The sequence below is a fragment of the Vombatus ursinus genome, unplaced genomic scaffold (assembly GCF_900497805.2).
Source record: "Vombatus ursinus unplaced genomic scaffold, bare-nosed wombat genome assembly UNPS02014792.1, whole genome shotgun sequence".
Classification (NCBI taxonomy): domain Eukaryota; kingdom Metazoa; phylum Chordata; class Mammalia; order Diprotodontia; family Vombatidae; genus Vombatus; species Vombatus ursinus.
In genome coordinates, this window is record NW_020954570.1 from 9,458,214 (window position 1) to 9,477,468 (window position 19,255).

Genomic DNA, 19,255 nt, shown 5'->3' on the forward strand with positions numbered 1-19,255 from the left:
TTATTAAAAATTACAATTGTTCTACATGTAATTGTATACTGCCATGAATAACAAGCACTTCTGCTTATATGTGAACAAAATTTGCCAAAGGAAGATAAGTCACAGTCAATTGAGAGAAATACTAATTGAGCTCCTGAAAAATTTATAATTGGAAAATTTGCACTCAGGTGTGATTGCTAAAGAACTAATTAACAAGGATTGAGATATTACTTTTTAAGAAGTTTGAGTTGCAACAGTGACAACTACTTTTAAGTGTTCCCAAGTCAATTACAGTAAAGTTTTCTTATACTGTATACCTCTTCCTCTCTTGAATCATTTGATGAACTACTACCAGTCATTGCTTCAGATTCTTCAGATGGCGTCTGCCAAGGTAGTTCATAGGGTTTGGTTGTCTTGTGTATTTTTTCTTCCCTTCTTTTCATCATTGCTCGATAGCTCTCTAGCTCCTCTTTTCTTTTTTGTTTTCTTTCTTGGGCCTGAAGTATCTCTTCTTCCTGAAGTCTAATCTGCTGGTCCTTCTCCCACTGTTGTACATAGAAAATTTGTTTTATTTAGGAGATTGATATATATGCAAGAACTATGTTAGAAAAACCTACTTTCACATTAAATGAATTATTCTCTGAGGATTCCTCAGAGACTATTAACAGTGACAGACTGGGGGGAAAAATTCCCTATTTCCAGACCATAGGTTCTAATAATAGAGATTGACACTTTTGAGAAGGTGATACTTTTTGACAGTAAATGGGGATGTTTGAAGTGAGAATGAGTGCATTTTTTCTTTTCTTTTCTTTTCTTTTTGGAGGCAATCACGATTAAGTGACTTGCCCAGGGTTACACAACTAATAAGTGTCTGAGGCCTGATTTAAACTCAGGTCCTCCTGACTCCAGGGCCATTGCTCTCTATCCACTGTGCCACCTACCTGCCCCTGCATTATTTTGATTAAAAAAAATCCTAGTTAATTTTAGCTTCTGAAAACTTTTCATTATTTTCTTAAGGAATTTTACACAGCACTGCACTATAAAAATTAAAGCAAGTTTAAATTTGGTTAGGAAAGCATCTAAATGATGAGAAAGATAATTCATTTTTACTTTTTGTAAAGAATGAAATCATTCAACAGAAGAAGCTCTATTTGGTAGAGAGTGGCAGTTTTATATTTCTGCATCCCAAGCCTTAGATAGTGATTTTTCCTATTTTTTCTCAATGGCAATACTTGCCTAGAGGGAAACCTGGTAGTACTCACAAAAAATGCTGAAAACACTAACCCAAGTGACAAAGTAGCACCTAGTAGTACATTAATATGTAATGTTGAAGAGAAAATTGTAGAGCAGAGGAGACCTATATTTATTTCTCAACAACTTTGTTAAAGCAGCCACTTGGGATCACTTGAGTTGGTTACATACTTTTTATTGACAGTAGCAACCTGGCTTCTGAAAAATCCTTTGGGGACAAGATATGGAATAAGTATTAGACAGCAGCAAATTATATTGTGCAGAACCTGCACTTGGTCCCCAACATTGGGAAATGTTTGTTTAAAAATGGATTTGTTAGCATCTTCTGTTTTTATATCACTTTCATTTCTAAATATGTCTTCCCCCTGCCCTCAACCAACCCTTGTAAAAAAGAATCAAAAAGAAAAGGATAAAAATGAAGTTTCACAAAACCAACACACACAAAACCCAAGTCTGACAATATGTGTACTATTCTACCACAGTAGACACTCAAACACACCATTCTACAATGGTCTTTCCCCTTCACAAATGAGGGAAGTGTATTTTCTCAACTTGTATCAAAGTTACTTTTATCTCTGAATACTAGGCTGAAAGGAGGAATGACTAACCCTGAGGGTTAGGAGTTAAGAGAGGCTGCATGGATTTTCCTGGTAAGCCCTGGGGAATTGCCATCCAAAATATCTAATGAAAGTGGGTCCATGCTACCTTGTAGTGACAGATGATATCAATCAAATTGAGTGTAATAACGTGGTCCTGAATTAAGGTAATATTAATATATTGCTATTTCATTGTATCCATGAATACTTTTTTATAATTATGGTAACAATCTGCAATTTGGGAGATTCCTTTCTTAGTATGCAATCACATTGCAGCACTGATGCATAGTAGAGTAAAAAATTTTCCCTAGCTCACAGCTACCCTGGTGTCAGATCCCAAGGCAAATGAAACCAAGTAGGTGCAGGAAGTTGTAACCCTAATTTGGTGTCTAGCTAAGTGCTAGGAAATGTTTATTGTCTGAGTTGGCTACTGCTTGTATCCATCAACTCATCTTAATCAAATGACTAGTTAAACACAGGATCATCTGGAAGCAAAGTTTAAGGATAAGAGAACAAATTTGTTTGGGACAAACATTGGTAGAATCAAGAGGCTCATACTTGGAGTGTGAGTGATGGGACATTTAGGTTATAGTATACCTAAGTCTAAATGGAAGACATTGCTAGTCCATCAAGAGCTGAACCAGTCAAAAGATTTTACTCAGAGAATTTACTTAAACAGATCAGCTAGAAATGGAAAGATAATAGGGAAAACAACTTCTAAGACCTACAGACAGGGTGAGGGAAATCCTAAGGCTTGCAACTTGATGGAGATAGTTTTGGGTCTAAAATTGGAAACATTACTTTCTTGCTAAGAATTTGCAGACAGATAGTATAGGACAGAACATTTCCATATGATCAATAGGTTGAAGATGGAACACAGTATGACTGAGCTGAAGGAACTTAGGGGGACATGCTTTGGCCCAGGGTTTTATATATCATAAGGCCTAAGGAAGTAGATTTCAGAAAGGCAGTTGATGCCACCTAGTTCCACTAACAATGGGACTAGAATTGCATTGCTGTAAAAGTCCAAACTAAAAAGAAGAATGTGAGGTAAGAGGGAGGTACAGAAAGGGACAAATTTCCTATAACTGGTAAAGGACCAGAATCATATTCTAAACAACTTTGTAAATTATGGAATGTTAACCTTTTCCACCTGCCACTGTCCTTATTCTTCACCACCCCATCCCTTTGTAGTATCTACTTCTAGAATGCTTTATAGGAAATACTAGTAAAGTATTTGGGACATTGGTATGTTACTGGGGAGCAGAGGAAGGAAGAAGCCCTGGAAGCCCTGTAGAATGAAGGGTTTCTGGAGTTTAGGAACCCTGTTAAACAAGTATAAGGAATGTCAGCTTAAGAACCTAAAAGAAGACAGTCATAAGCCAAGACCTAGACTTCTTGATGGAAAAAATAGTGGGGTTTCAGAATAGAGAAGGTTTCTCAAGTTCTACATTGATCTTACTGATTTTACTTGTGATTAATTGGTTGTAATTGGTTGGGAACTCCTGCTTTTGAGCCCAATGATGTAAAAATATTATTCATATACCTTTTTTCTGGCGTGTGTAGAAATTCCTAAAAAAAGACAGTCTCCTTCCCTCTTAATCAATCAACCAATCAATATATATTAACCACCTACTATGTGCTAGATACTAGATTTAGCCACTCAAAAATAATTAATCCTCTGAGAGAGAGAGAGAGAGAGAGAGAGAGAGAGAGAGAGAGAGAATGATAGAGAAACAGAGAAAGATAGAGAGATAGAGTGCCAGGGGGTTATTGATAAGAGACAAGGACAACTTTGTTTGAAATATAAAGAAATCGAGGCCAAAATAATCAAGAAAATTTAGATGCAATTTGAAATTTATGCTTTGTGAAGAAGCTGACAGATTTTGTGACATGCTTTAAATTATGTATACACACACATATATACATACACAATCTGTATCACATACACACATTCACACATATGTGTGTATATAGGCTATATAGAATCTATATAGATATATTATTGACCTTACAGTATTTCTTTGATTGAAAGGATTTAGTAATGTTAAATACCTAATGAACTCATAATATTTTGTTTTTATAACCAAAAACAATAATGTGTGATAACAGAACTTGTCCATAGAGAAAATTCAAACTCTAGATTATAGAAAGATTTCAAAATAGTTAAATAGTAACTCAGAGTCAAAATGGCAGCATGAGAAGAAGCAGTATAGCCTAGCTCCCCATTGTCCCTTCTCTACAACATCTGGGAAAGTCAGGAAAAAGTCATAGTGTGTTACTTTTCCAATCTAAGGTAGTTTAGAGAGACAGGCAGAGGTCTATAGACACTGGAGGCAAGATCTGGCCAGGAGTACATGTAGAGTACATGCAGTCTGGAGCATTGTAGTTTCTTGGGGACCGAAAGAGGTTTGAGACTAGAAACCAGGGCAGGAAGTACAGGGCAGAAAGAGATCCCAGAGTATCTCTAAACTAGCACTGGGTGCATGAAAAGTACCACCCAGCAACTCTTTTCTCTCACTACTCAGTTCCTAGTCCCAGATCCAGGGTGAAGAGCAGTGTTTCCACGCATGGGCCCAAAACTCAGTTGGAACTTGTTGGAACTCTAATCCCAGGAGCAGATCCATGATTCAGCTCTAGCCTTTAAATCAACATGTAAGCCTGTGGTGGAATAATCAGGGCAGGAGTTCCAGACCAAAGGACAGTTAGCAGTTCAGTTACTCTGAACCCACAAATCCTCAGCACCCCCTTCTTTGCACCTTAGGATCTTTCTCAACCTCTGAAATCTCAGTCTCTTGAATTTTGATTTGCCTTTTTGTTCTGACCCACAAGCCTGTATGAATTCCCTTCATGATGAATGTGTCTCTAGTTTATAAGTTTTATTTCAAAACAGAATATTTCATTTTAATTTTTTTCTCCATCTAAATTCCTTCTTAAAGATGGATAGAGCATATATCCCAAATTTTATGTACAAGAGATGCTTTTAATTTTTACCAAGTCTTGCCACTGTGGAATTGGGAAATGTTTAGCAAAATCTCTCACAATATTCTTTAAAAATAGTACAGTTATTTGGATTCAGATCTGCTCGAATGGCTGGGACCCAAAGTCATTAATGGTTCAATGTCAACTTGGAAAGAGATTTCTGGTGCAGTGCATAAGTAATTTGCCCTTGACTATGTGCTGTTTAAAATGTTTATCAAGGATTTGGATGAGGATGGAATGCTTACCAAACATGGACAAATATGAGTATTAGAGGAATAGTTAATACCTCAGACAACAAAATAAGGATCCCCAAAATACCTTAACAGAGTAGAATGTTTGACTCAATCTAGTATTAAATAGGAATAGATAGAATACCATTTATTTGAATTAAAAAAAATCACCTGTACAAGTATACAATGGGAAGACGACATAGCTAGAAATTGTGTAAGAGAGATTTTTTTTAATGACCTAATACACTACTACTAATACCACTGTTGTTATTTTGGTCTGAATCTGAATCAGTGTGGACAACTCTCATTGTGGTTTTCTCCCTGCTGATTCAGGTCATCTGTAACTTATGGCTTTAGGCAGGGGTAAAGAACCTGTGGCCTTGAGGCCACATGTGGCCTTCTAGGTCCTTAGGTGTGGCCTTTTGACTAAGTCCAAGTTTTACAGAACAAATTCTTCTATTAAGGGAATTTGTTCTGTGAAGTTTGGATTCAGTCAAAGAGCCTCACTTGGGGACCTAGAGGGCCACATGTGGCCTCAAGGCTGCAGGTTCCCCACCTCTGCTAGGGAATTACCTGGGCAATGATTTGGTTAAGTGATTTGACCATGGCCACAGAGCCAACAGGTCAGTCAGGACTTAAATCTTCCTTATACCAAGGCTAGTCCAGAATCTACTATACCAAGATGTCTCTCAATTCAATGTTAGGTTACAATAATACACCATTTTGTCCAGAATGGGGAAATGATACTTATGATAGATATGCTAGTGAAGGATATATTCTACCCCAGAATTTTGTGTTCAGAGGTGTCACATTTAAGGGAAAAATTCATAAGTTGGTGTATGTCAATCAAGATGATTATGGGACTGAAAACTGTGCCATACAGGGATTGCTGGAAGAAGGCAAAGATGCTTGGCCTAGAAAAAGAAAAATAAAGAAACATAGATACCTTCAAGTATCTGAATGGATGTCTAGTGGAAGACAATTTAGACTTCTTTTTTTTTTTGCTGGAAGAATAGAGCTATGATCCATAATAGAAATTGCAGAGAGTAAGATTTCAGACACACTAGACAGAAGTATTTTCTAACAATTAAACACGACTAAAACTGCCTGAGGAGTTAGGGAGCTCCTTATCATTGGAGGTCAAGTGAAAGCTGTAAATACTTATCAGGAATGTTGTTAAGGGGATTTCTATTCAGTTATGGGTTGGACAAGATGATCTTTGAGGTCCCTTCCAATTTCAGGATTCTATTATATAGAAAGTTGAGGAGAGAAATATGGGAAAGTGCATAAAGTCCTGGCTTGGGGAAAGGGACACTGCCAACAAAGAATTTCTCTCCCTGACAAAAATGCCTAGGAAACCACAAAGAACATGAATAGTGATAGAAACTGGCTTGGTGAGCTACCTGGTTAAGCATCAAGGTCCATCAGTAGCTCTTACTTTCCTAATTAGAGATCCCGGACCTTTTGGAACAAGTAAACAGCATATAGGTTATTGTAAATAAATTTTATAAAATGTTCTTCAGAATAAATTGCTATAAATCCCCTCAAATTACTGTTAGTCATACAAAGAGACCAAAAATGAAAATAATGATATAGGTCCTGGGGTGGGAAACTTTAAAGGCAAAAAAAATCCTGCCTTTATTATTTATAAAATAAATAGATCCACAACACTTGCTATTATATGTGGATGATGTATGTGCCCAAGAAGAAAGAGAAAATATGTGGTTATTGGAAGCCATTGGTTTCTAATTGGCCCAAAGATATTGGCTCTGATTTCAACTGGCTCTCCCCTGCCTCTTATACCCTCTGCATACTAAAGCTATCTCAGTAACTGATTTTCAGCAAAATGAGGTTAGCCATTTTTATCTTTGACAAGTTTATGACATTGCAAAAGCATAGAGGTCAACTGAAGTGGGTGTTATATATTATATTTCATGGAAGCTAAAATGTCTTTCAAGAACTTTAATTGGAATCATAGTGAAGGGGTCTAACCACTCATGTTCAATACATGAATCTCTTTTTAGTTACAAGGTCATCCAGCCTCTGCTCAATTTCAAACGGTAGCTAATTCCATTATTGGACAATTGTAAATATTGGGGAAATAGTGATCAAGTTAAACAAAGCTGGAGAAAATTTTAAAAACAACATGCTGATTGGCTCCACAAAGCACTGCTTTTATACCTTCCTAACTAATTTACTATCCCATTCACTACAGAACCCTTTCCAAACCTTTTCATCCCCTTCAAAACTTCCACAGATTCCCTTAAACACCCTTTCAGCTGAGAACATTTGTCTTGTATTTTACTAAAAAAAATTAAGGTCATTTACTAACAGCTCCCTGTTTTCCCCTCCTCCTCTTCCTATATCACACAGATTTCTTTTGTCACTATCTCTAGACCGATCCTTTTCAGTCTCATTTGCTGAATCATCATTCAGGTCATACCTGCTGAGTGTCCCACAGGGCTCTGTCCTGGGCCCACTTCTTTTCTCCCTCTATACTATTTCACTTGGGGATCTCAGCAACACCAAAGGATTCAACAATTATCTCTATGCTGATAATTCTCAAATCTACTTATCCAGTCCTAATCTTTCTGCTGATCTAGAGTTTCATATCTCCAACTGCCTTTCAGATATCTTAAAACTGGATGTCTAGTAGACATTTTAAACTCAATGTGTCCAAAATTGAACTCATTGTCTTTCTCACCCAAACCTCTCCTTGTCCCAACTTTCCTATTACTATGGAAAGTACCACCATCTCCTCAGTCACCTAGGCTCTCAACATAGGTGTCATCCTTGACATTTCACTCTCTTCACCTCCCCCCACCCCATATCCAATCTGCTGACATGGCCTGTGGAGTTTACCTTCATAACATCTCTTGCATACACCACCTTCTCTCCTCTGACACTACTACCACCTTAGTGCAGGCCTTCACAACCTCATGCCTATACTATTGTAGTAGCCTGTTAGTTGATATTCCTACCATAAATCTCTCCCACTCCAGTCCATACTTCACTCAGTTATCAAATTAATTCATTTTCCTGAAATTAGATAGGTCTGACCATGTTACCCACATCCCCATTCAATGAATTCCAGTGGCTCCTTATGATCTCCAAAATGAAATATAAAATCCTCTGCATGACATTCAAATCCCTTCATAATCTGACACCTTTCTACCTTTCTAGTCTTCTTACACTATATACTCTGCCATGGGTCTTTAATCCAGTGACATTAGCATTCTTGATGTTCCTTGAACAAGACAACCTCTCTCCATATTCTGGGCATTTTCACCCTCTCCCCTCCATGCCTGGAATGCTCACTCTCCTCATGTCTGCCCTCCTGGCTTCCCTGGCTTCCTTCCAGGCCCAGCTGAAATCTTTCCTTTTCCTATCTCTCTTAATTCTAGTTCCATGTCTCTATCGATTATTTCCAATTTATCCCGTATAGAACTCATTTGTACAGAGTTGTTGGCAGGTTGTCTCCCTCATTAAACCATTAAGCTCTTGAGGGCAGGGACTGCCTTTATTTTTCTTTGTGTTCCCAGTGCTTGGCACAGTGCCTGGCACATAGCAGATGTGTCATGATTGAGCTAGATGACTCATTGACTACTCTTTCACTATCTCCTTTACTGGTTCTTCACCTAGGTCACGCCTACTAATTGTGGGGTCACCTAAGGTTCTTTCTTCAACCCTCTTCTCTCCTTGTTTTATATTATTTTCCTTAGTGATCCATCAGCTATTGTGATTTCAATTTTCATCTCTCTGCAGATGACTTTCAGGTCTGCTTTGTTTAGCCCTAACGTCTCCCCGGATCTACATTCTTGCATCTCTAACTACCTATTAGACATCTCAAACTGGATGTCCTGTGTTTTAAAGATATCTTAAACTCAACATGTCCAATGTTATTGGACATTATCTTTCCCCCCCCAAACACTACCCTCTTCCTTACTCCCTATTACTGTTGAGAGTACCACAGTCCTCCCAGGTACCCAGCCTCACAACCTAAGTGTTATCCTGCACTGCTTATTCTCTCCCTTTATACATAATCTGATGTCACATCCTGATTTTCACCCTTAGTAATCTTATAAACACTCTCTTCTTTCCTCTCACATTGCATCACCTTGGTACAGACCCTCATCATCCCAAGCCTGGATTATTGTAAGTGTGCTGGTTAATCTCCCTACCTCGTCTCTCCTCACTCCAGTGCATCCTCTGCTGTTTAAAACACAAATATGACCATTCCAATCTCCTATTCAATAAATTCCAGTGACTCCCTATTGCTTCCAGGATCAAATATAAAACCAATTGTTTGGTTTCTTATAGATTTTTATATCCTAGCTGCTCTCTATTTACCCAATCTTCTTATATCTTACTTCCCTCCGTGTATTCAGCCATTCAGTGGCACTGGCTTCCTTGCTCTTCTTTGAACAAGACACTCCATTGTCTGATTCTAAGCACTTTCACTGGCTTTCCCACAAATCTGAAACTCTCTCTTCTCATCTCAATCTTCTGGCTTCCTTATATTCCTTTAAGTCTCAGCCAAAGTCTCACCTTCTATGAAGAGCCTCCTTAATTTTGGTACCTTGCCCCTAAGACTACCTCAACCTTTTCCCATATACATCTTGTTTGTATAAAGTTGCTTTGCAAGTTGTCTTCCTTATCAGACTGTGAGCTGCCTGACACTTGGGACTGTTTTATGTTTTGTTTTGTTTTGTTTTTGCTTTTTTTTTTGTATCACCAGGGTTTATTAAAATGCCCAGAACACAGTAGATGTTTAATAAATGTTTCCTGACTAATTGAGGGTGCTATCCTTATAGGTCTCATGACAATTTTTTCAAATTGATCACTTGGGACTCTATATCTAATGCCCATTATTATAGTAGGCTGCTAGGGCAGTAGCTCTATAGATTAAAGTATAGCTAAATCTAAATGATGTGGATAAGCATCACTTTGGTTTTTATCAGTAAATGCAATAATTTCTTACTTTCTTTAGGAAGATGAATACAGTTAAATAAAATAAAGGAAAATATTAACCAGGGTCATAAGGTTGTGACTCCACAGCTGATACTATTCTGTTGGAAACCTCAATTTCCAAGTACTGTAGTAAGAACTTACCCATTATAGTTACCATTGTGCCTGTAAGTGCTTAAAAAAAAGCTAATGAACATTTTCCTCCCTCTTCTCCTGCTCCAAACCCCCCTCCCCTCCAGAAATAAGTTTTGGGGAAACTCATATATATATATATAGCACAATAGACAAATGCACTGATCTAACAGTTAAGCCTTTTGCTTCCCTAGCCCATTACATCTTCCAGGGACAAAAGACGGTCACCAGGCAGCTTGTTAACTGTTAAGGATTGGTATTTAGTTCAGAGGAAATCAAAAGAGTTAAAAAAAATTAGATTCTTCTCATAAATCGTGCTAATTCAAGAAATAGGGTATGTTAGTATTTTACAAATACAAAAAGGCAAACTTTTCCATAATTTAGGAAAGATATTAAAATGTATCAGCAGTATAGAAAAACAATTAAATTTAGTAAGGCATCTCCATGGTCAGATTTTGTAATCCCCAATATTTTCTTCATATAAACTTTCATGTCTTAAAACTATACTTTCTCATTCAAGGCACCTTTATAGTATATACATACATACATACATACATACATACATGCATACATACATAATATATAAACCCATTACTGGTTTAAGAAAGTGAACATTACCTGCTTTTCAACAATAGTTCTCAATGCCATATCTGCACAGGTAACGATATCTGGATAGGGACGGACTATTTCTTTTTCTGGATATTTTTCCCTTTAGACACAAAACACAAAGCTCATGAATAAGCATATGCATTATTACTAGCATATTTCTGTGAACTATAACACATCAAAACTATAACATCACATCACATTTTTATTATATAAAATCAGTTATGAAATACTTAGTGAATACAGTGTACTCCGCTAGACCACAGGTGTCTTGTACAATGCAGTAGCTTGAAATTTTTTTCTCTCTTTATCTTTCATTATTAATTCCAATATGTGTGGTTATTGCATTTGACTTGAATTAAATTACAATCGAAAGTAAAGCTCTTAAATATCTAGAAAAATATATACAAATTACCTAGATTTACAGAAAAATAAACTAAATAACCCAGTCTCAGAAGACAGGAAGTTGAATGAGACATCAGTGAACTACCAAAGAGGAAAAAAAAAAAAGAACATGTGGATTTATAAGTGAGTTCTATTGAACATTCAGAGAAAAAAAATAATTGCAATAATATTGTGACTACAAGTAAACAAAAACAAATTGGTTGTTGACAATTCTCCTAGTATGAGATCTTTGTTAACCACATTACAGGATAAAAAAAATGATATTCTAATCAGTTCTGACAAGGTGATAAAGAGTTTTAAATTATAACAATTATTTGAAATATGGATTTATTTATGATATTGCTAGTGATAAACCTTGCCCTAAGAATAAATTTTGCCAGAGATATTAGATAATAATTTTTGAAGCCATCATTTTTAGCAAAACTTTTACAAAACTAATCTTTTATTATTGAAAATGATGTTTCCTATAATAACTTTTACATCAGTATCCCTCCCCTAATCTCCTTCCAGAAACTATCCTACAAAAATATTTTTAAAGAAAAAAAATAGAGTAAGAGACTAAAAAACCAACAAAAATGATCAAAATATCAAAAAAGCCTAAAAATATATGCAATGTACTACACACATGAACCTCTCAACTGTGTAAAGGAGTAGGATTGTTATGTCTTCTCATATCTCTTATTTGGAGCCATACTTGCTCTCTTTAATTTCACAACATTCACTTTTGAATGTCTTGTAGTTATTCTTTCCATTTATATTATTAAAGTCACTGTGTGTAATGTTTTCTTGGCTCTGCTTACATCATCTTGCATTAGATCATGGAAATATTTCCCTGTTTCTCTGTAAATTTCTTTTAGCATGGTAATATTACATGACATTCATATACCACAATCCATAATATGGTACTTATCAATCCATAAACAATGATACTTAATCAATCCATAAACAATGATAATCTACTTTGTTTCTAACTTTTTGCTGCTATAAAAAGTGTTGCTATAAATATTTTGGTGAATATTGGCACTTGTTTTCTTATCAATCTCCTCCTTGGTATATAAGTCTGATAGTTAAATCTCTGGATCATAGAATATGGGATATTATTGTCACTTTAATTATATGATTGCTAATTGCTTTCCAAAATGGTTCTGTGATTAATAGTTCCATCAACATCACTTTTTTTTGTCTAGCTTTCCTTCCTCTTTAATATTGATTATTTCCATTTTGGCCATCTTTACCAACTTTCAAGGCATGATTTTTCTTATTTCTGACATTTGTGGTAAAATTAGCCTTTTCCCCCTTTTATCATCCTATTGCTCACATTTCAGCTCTTTCCTCCTTGCTTACGGGTCTCCTAAGAGCTGGACCCCAAAGCTGTCTCAGTCTCCTTTTATACTGAAGAATTCACTTTTCATCATCACTTGTCTTAGCTTGCAGCACCTTCCAATAGCTTACAAAACAACTGATTGACATCAGAGAAGATGAAAATCTATTAGCCCAATTTCAACTAAAACCTTTCCATAAATTGATTGAAAGAAGGATTGTTATTTGGTAGGAGCATTTAATTATTACTTTTTGCTTTTTATTTATGTTTCAATATTATTGTGTTCTATCTTTTTCAGCTATATCATCATTAAAACCAAATTTTTTAATAATATCATTTATAGTAAGCACTTTAAATTACAATATTTATTAAAATAAGCTTTTTCAAAAATAATGGCACATAGTCACATTACTCTCACTAAAATATTAACTATTATTAACATATTAATTTGGTTTAATAGTAAAATAAACTTATTCTAAAATATTAATATTATAGTTTAGTGAGAACAAAACATGTTTATGCTACCAATAAGAGAAATTAATTTTAATAAATTCTTTGAAAACATTATTTATTTTGGTTTTATCTCATCTTTTGAAAAATTCTTGTGTATGTTTATAATGAACAAAATACATTTTTAAATAGTACACTGCATAATTTATGTATATATATTATGTATTTTATGTGGGTGTCTGTGTGTGTATGTATATTTGGCATGTGTACTCAGAAAAGTTTTAATAATACAGGTGCACAATCAAAAGAGTTTGGAGACAAATGATCTAGAGCATATACTATATACTAACGTTGTGCAGAGGAGATTGAATTGTATACATTGGACTTTAAATTAGTTCATTGCAACATACAGAGTACTATTTTCTAGTATAATGTGATAAATATGTACTCCCTTGGAAAAATAACCCAACTTTTCTGTATTTCTATTGCCTTATAGGCAGCAAGGTGACTCCTTAGTGCACAGAAGTCTGGGCCTGGAGTCAGAAAGACCAGATTTGAAATTTGGCCTCCAACACTTACTAGCAGTGTGTCCCTGGCAAGTCACTTAAACTTTTGTCTGCCTCAGTTCCTGTAAAATGGGGATAATAATATCTCCTACCTCTCATGATGTTTTGAGAATCAAATGAGATATTTGTAAAGCACTTAGCACAGTATCTGGCACATAAAATTATACAATTAAGTGTAATAATTTTGGGGTTAAAAAAGACCTTAGAGATTATCTAGTCTAACTGCTTCACTTTATAGAGGAATAAATTGAGACTCAGTGAGTCTAAGTGAGATAAAGGTAGCTGGGATTGCATACTTCTGGCAGGGGCTGTAAGGACCATCCTACAGATCACATACTGGAACTTTTTTTTTGACAACTTCTGGGAATACCAGGGTCTCAGCACTAAAAGACTTGGTACTTTGAGATGATGAAACAATTCACTTATTGAGCAGAAAGAGTGGCTGACTCAAAGAACCTTTCAAATGGAGTCACCCCATCTTTAGTTCTTCTAAGCACAAAAGTAATCTTCAAGCACCTCCCTACATGGATGAAGACAGGGTTGGTGCCCTTTCCTGACCCTGGCAGAAGTAAAGGGCATAGGCATAGTAACTAAAAGTATATGTGGACTTAAACATGCCTGAGCCTAGACCTTGGACTCCTGGATACTGCTTCTGTTTTATTTCTTTTTCAGTATAGGGGACTGAACTGCAAAACCAAAAGAGAATATATCCAGTTTTAGAGGCAACCTTGTAAGTTTGAGATGTCCAGACACTCATTTGGTTGGAGCTGAATGGAAGCAGAGGAAGTTTCTTCATCAGAGAGGACGACCAGAAACAAAGAGAACGAATTCAATCCACGGCCAGGCTTACCAAAAGACATGGGTAGGGGAATGAAAAGGGAATATGTATTTGTTAAGCACCTACTATATGCCAATCATTGTGCTGTTGTTGTTGTTGTTTGTTCTTAATTCTCAAAGAGGACCATAGCATCAGGAAGGGTGATGCCATGACTTGCAAGTGAATTGGATTTAAGTGAAGGAGGGCAAAGTCACCAATCTCACTTTCTCCTCCAGAGCCATCTGGGTCCTGTAGCAATAAATAAATCAGGATAACTGGAGATGGCCCCAGATGCAGCGGGAGACCTTGGCCAGCACTTTACAAATATCTTATTTGATTCTCATAATAATCCTGTGAGGTGGGTGCTATTATTATTCCCAATTTACAGCTGAAGAAGCTGAAGCAGACAGAGTTCATGACTTGACTAGGGTCGCAGAGATAAGAAGTGTCTGAAACAAAATTTGAATTCAGGGCTTCCTGACTTCAGGTCCAAGACTCTACCCACTGCCTAAGGACGTGGAGTGAAATTATTTGGATAATGCAAAGATGAGCTGTCTATTGAGCAGTCCTGAAAATTTCTACATGTTCTGAAGTTTAAGTCTCAACCACGGAGAGAGTGTAACAGTAGTGATAAATCACTACACACTATTTTACATCTTTTATCAATGTGCACATGTGCATCTTTATGTTAAGTGTTTATTTTACGTGGAAGAAATAAAGAGCTATTCTAATGTATGAATTGTAGTGTACATTGAATACTTCTCTACTCCCCTTTTTGGGGAGACCTTTGATATGAGCCCTAATCTAAGTTTTAAAGAATTTTCCCTGAGTCTTCAAGGTAGGAGTGAAAAAAGTCGGAGACAATGGTAAGAGACTAAACACCTCTCTTTGGAAGTCAAGCTCCCCTAAGACTGAACCCAGTCCTTTTATGAATGGACCAAGACTAAAACCATACCCTGGGTGGAGAGGGAGAGGGCACAGCAGGCCACTTCCCCTGAACACAGATGCAGGTTATTGTTACATAAATTAGGAAAGTGTTCTATTGTTAATCATGTATAAAGAGAAGATGTTTTGGGAATTTTTCCAAATATAAAACATACTTTAGTAAAAGGGTGGTAGTGTTGTTCATAGGTAGCAACTCTAAGTTTTCTTTCACTTTATAAATTAAAAATGTTTAATTTACTCTTTAAATTCCTAGGGACCCATTTAAGTCACTTTTTCAAAATTTCTCTTTGCTGATTTTCTAACTGGATTTTATATTAGTTTTTCCTGAATTTTATTTATTTTTTAAACTTTATTTTCCCAGGGTATTTCTTTGGTTTCCTCCTTTAAAAAATCTAGTTTCTATGATAAAGTTAGTTATATTTTGCTTGTTCTTATTGAATTGGCATTTTCCTTCCTTCTTGATTTATTTATCTCATTTCAGTTTCCCTCATTTAAGATTTAAGATCGTTTATTAGTGCTCTTTCTATAGCTTTTTTTCCTCCTTAGTCCTTTTTTTGTGACTTTACTGAACCTGGTGGGCTAAAATAGCTTTTAAGTCATAAATAGGCATGATTGCTATTTGTTTTTAATTATTAAGAAGGACTGCTGTTGTTTCTTGAGTATCTTTATAACTGAAAGGATTTTATTTACATTGAAATTGTCAACTCTATCATCTTGTCAAATGCGCTGTTTTATAAGAAATACACACATGCACACTGCTTCGAAGTGTTGAAGAACTGCAGGGCTGAATAATATACTGCAAAATGAAATGTAACATACTGCAAAAATACAAGGAAATGATGAATTCTTTTAATAACAATTTCTAGCATGTTAAGATTTGCAAGCTGCATTACCAAATCCTCTCATTTTATCCTCACAACAATCCTGGAAAGTATGTGTTATTATTGTTGTCACTTTACAAATGAAGAAACTGAGTTTAAGTGACTTACCCAGTGACACATACCTAATAAGTGTTTGAAGTCAACCCCAGGTTCAGAATTCAGCCCACTCTGCCACTAGATGCCTACATTCTTTTGTAGTAGGACAGACGAGTAGGGCAAGACATGGATTTGTGCCAACAAATTCCAGGCAGAAAAAGACAGTAAGTAGCAAACCACTGAACCATCACTAATTTTTATGTGCATAATATTTAATTTCTTTTTGTTTATGTGCTACACATCCTACCACACATAAGAGGAACTTGGGTCTTATCGTCTAACATTAACTTTATTGATTTTTCATTGACCCTATTTGTAGATTCACATGTTCCCTGGCTACTGCTTTGTTATTAGGTGGCTGTACTTAGTCAATGTATTTTGTCTTAAAGAAGCACATCATAACACGTAATACATATCATAATACACATTACCTCTCTTCTAGAGAGATAATATGAGAGGTATTTAGAAAAACAAAAAGCTGCATGTTTCAAGGACTTCTAACAGTTTCTTCATCTTTTGTGATGTACTTCATATTCAAGATAGTGAATATTGTCTTAATTAATTATATAATCCCTATTTAATGTACAATTGTACATCTTCAAAACTTACCTTAAAAATAAGATCTGAATTAGCAAAAACTCGTTTTCAAAACTTGTCTACTAAGAAAAAGTTCTACTTGTATAGAGAAAGACATGATGAATATTCCCTGGGAACTCAGTCACGCTGCTCCTCTTTCATTCCCACAGAAATATATAGTTATCTTTCCAGACTATTTTGCACAACTGGCTATACCATCATTAAACTTAACCAATCCCTAGAACTCCACTTTCTAAGTTTGTCCTGAGATGCTCCAAATCTCTGTTCACTGACCTTGCATCACAGAGGTTTGCCTGGCCTGCCACTTGTGGGTAATTGATCTACTGAGGACAGATAAGCCCACAAGCATATGCTTTGAAATTCATACAAGGACAATCACCTCTTCCCTTCATGTAGGATTAAACTACCCTATAGTGGATGGGGATTTTCCTTATGCCTATGGGAGTAAGCTACATTTGGAAATTTTAGAAAGGAATCATGAGAGACCAGTTACTGACTAGTCTGGCATCATGAGGATGTTCTCAGGCTAATTTTCACAGGGGAGTCATTCCTGCCTACGAAGGGAAGAGAGAGATGGCAAAATATCAGCAGATTTTATTTTCTCTACCCTTCTCTTCTATTCCTTAAAAGCCTAATATCACTACCACCATGATACAGTGGAAAGAGTAGTGGATGTGATTTCTAGTCAGTGGCCTAGGTTCAGTAACCTGTTTCTATTACTTTACATATGACCTTTTCCTCTCTGGGCCTCTCTTTCATCATCTGTAAAAACAAAGGATCAGAGGTCTGAGGTCCCTTTTACCCAGGAGTGTATTGGAGCCAGCTCAACTAATCCAGGAGAGTTAATTGTTAAAGTTTCAGTGTGAGCACTTACACCTTGGAAATCAGAAAACACTACAAATCAGGGTATGATTTATTGTTTTGCTGAAGTCAATTTATTTGTGCGTCTCCAAATTGTTTTCCAAAATGGTTATGCTAATGATTCACAGCTCCACAGAAAAGACACTTGTGTGCACATACCCCTTAAACTCCTCTAAGATTGACTATTCCCACCTTTTGTCATCTTAGCTAATTTGCTGGGTGTGTGGTGAAAGACTGATGTTCTGATTTTCATTTCTCTTATTATTAGTGATTCAGAGCCTTTTTTCAAATGGTTGTTAATAGTTTGCAATTTCTTATATTCTCCGACTTTCTTCATTCTCTGGCCTTTGATTACCATGGTTTACCTTCCTTCTCCTTCTGCAAAATCCCCTGGTTTCATTATTGAGTTCCTCCCAGAACCTCCACTTTAAGAAAGAGCCCAGAGTATCCAGTCTTCATTTTCTAGGCATTGCGACTATGTTTTTCCTCATGAGTTCCTCCCCTCCCTGCTTTTAAGCTGTGCTGTGTGTGTTTTTTTAATGTATATATATGCCAGCCTCTCCCATTAGAATACAAGTTCCTTGAAAACAGAGATTACCTATCTTTCTGGTTTTTTTATTTGCATCCTCAGCACCTAGCACAATGTCTGTTACACAGTAAATATTTAATAAATACTTTTTGACTTGACTTTGACTGCTTATCTATTGTGGAATGGTTTTTGGTTATATGTACATGCTGTATAATTGTATATGTATATATGTATAATTATCAGTTTGCTTTGAAAGAATTATACTTTGAATCCATCAGGACCATGAGGATATATATCTTCCTTTTTCCCTCCCTTCTCCTCTCTGTGTGTATGTGTGTGTGTGTGTGTGTCTGTCTGTCTGTCTCTGTCTCTCTTTCATTTATTAAGTACCCACTGAATGCCAGGAACCATGCTCAGTGCTTTATAAATATGTCATTTTATATTCACAACTACCCTGGGAGATAGGAACTGTCATTGTACTCATTTGCAGATGAGGAAACTGAGACCAAAGTTAAGTGACTTGCTCAGAATCACATGTCTAAGGCCAGATTAGAACTCTTCTTACTGACTACAAGTCCTGTTCTATCCACTATGCCTCTTCCATAGCTCCATTACAGATAGATCTATTTCTTTTTCTGAGATTGAAAAGTTGAAAGATCTCTATTTGGTATTCAGTTATTTGAGTATTTTATATTTTTCAAAGTATCTTTCTTTTGTGTTCTCAGTTTTGATAGCACATGACTGAATAGTAGGTTCTGATAATTCTTTTTTTTCTTGTGATTTTGATGTGATTTCACCTGGGTCATTTTCTATTTTGTTGATTTAACTTTCTCTTCTATTTAATCAGATTGGCTAAATGTTTTTCAATTTTGTTAGTTTTTGCAAAGAACTAGCTACTAGTTTTATCATTCATCTTTTGGATTTCCAATTTATCTATTTCTCCTCTACTTTTAAATACCTTCTCTCGTGCTTATTTTGGATTTGGATTTTTAATTTTGTAAATGAATATTCAGTTCTTTAACTCTCTCATTTCTCGTTCTGTT

General features: G+C 35.9%; 1 protein-coding gene across 1 annotated transcript in view; it reads right to left on the bottom strand.

Moving 5' to 3' along the window:
• Nucleotides 1–263: 263 nt before the first annotated feature.
• The window catches only part of TMEM232 (transmembrane protein 232), a 205,809-nt gene continuing 186,817 nt past the window's right edge, over nt 264–19,255 (bottom strand). The window contains exons 13-14 of the mRNA XM_027869187.1: nt 10,757–10,847; nt 264–524 (exon numbers count right to left, since the gene is read on the bottom strand). Of these exons, the coding sequence (XP_027724988.1) occupies nt 264–524; nt 10,757–10,847 (352 nt within the window). The remainder of the gene's footprint in view (nt 525–10,756; nt 10,848–19,255) is intronic.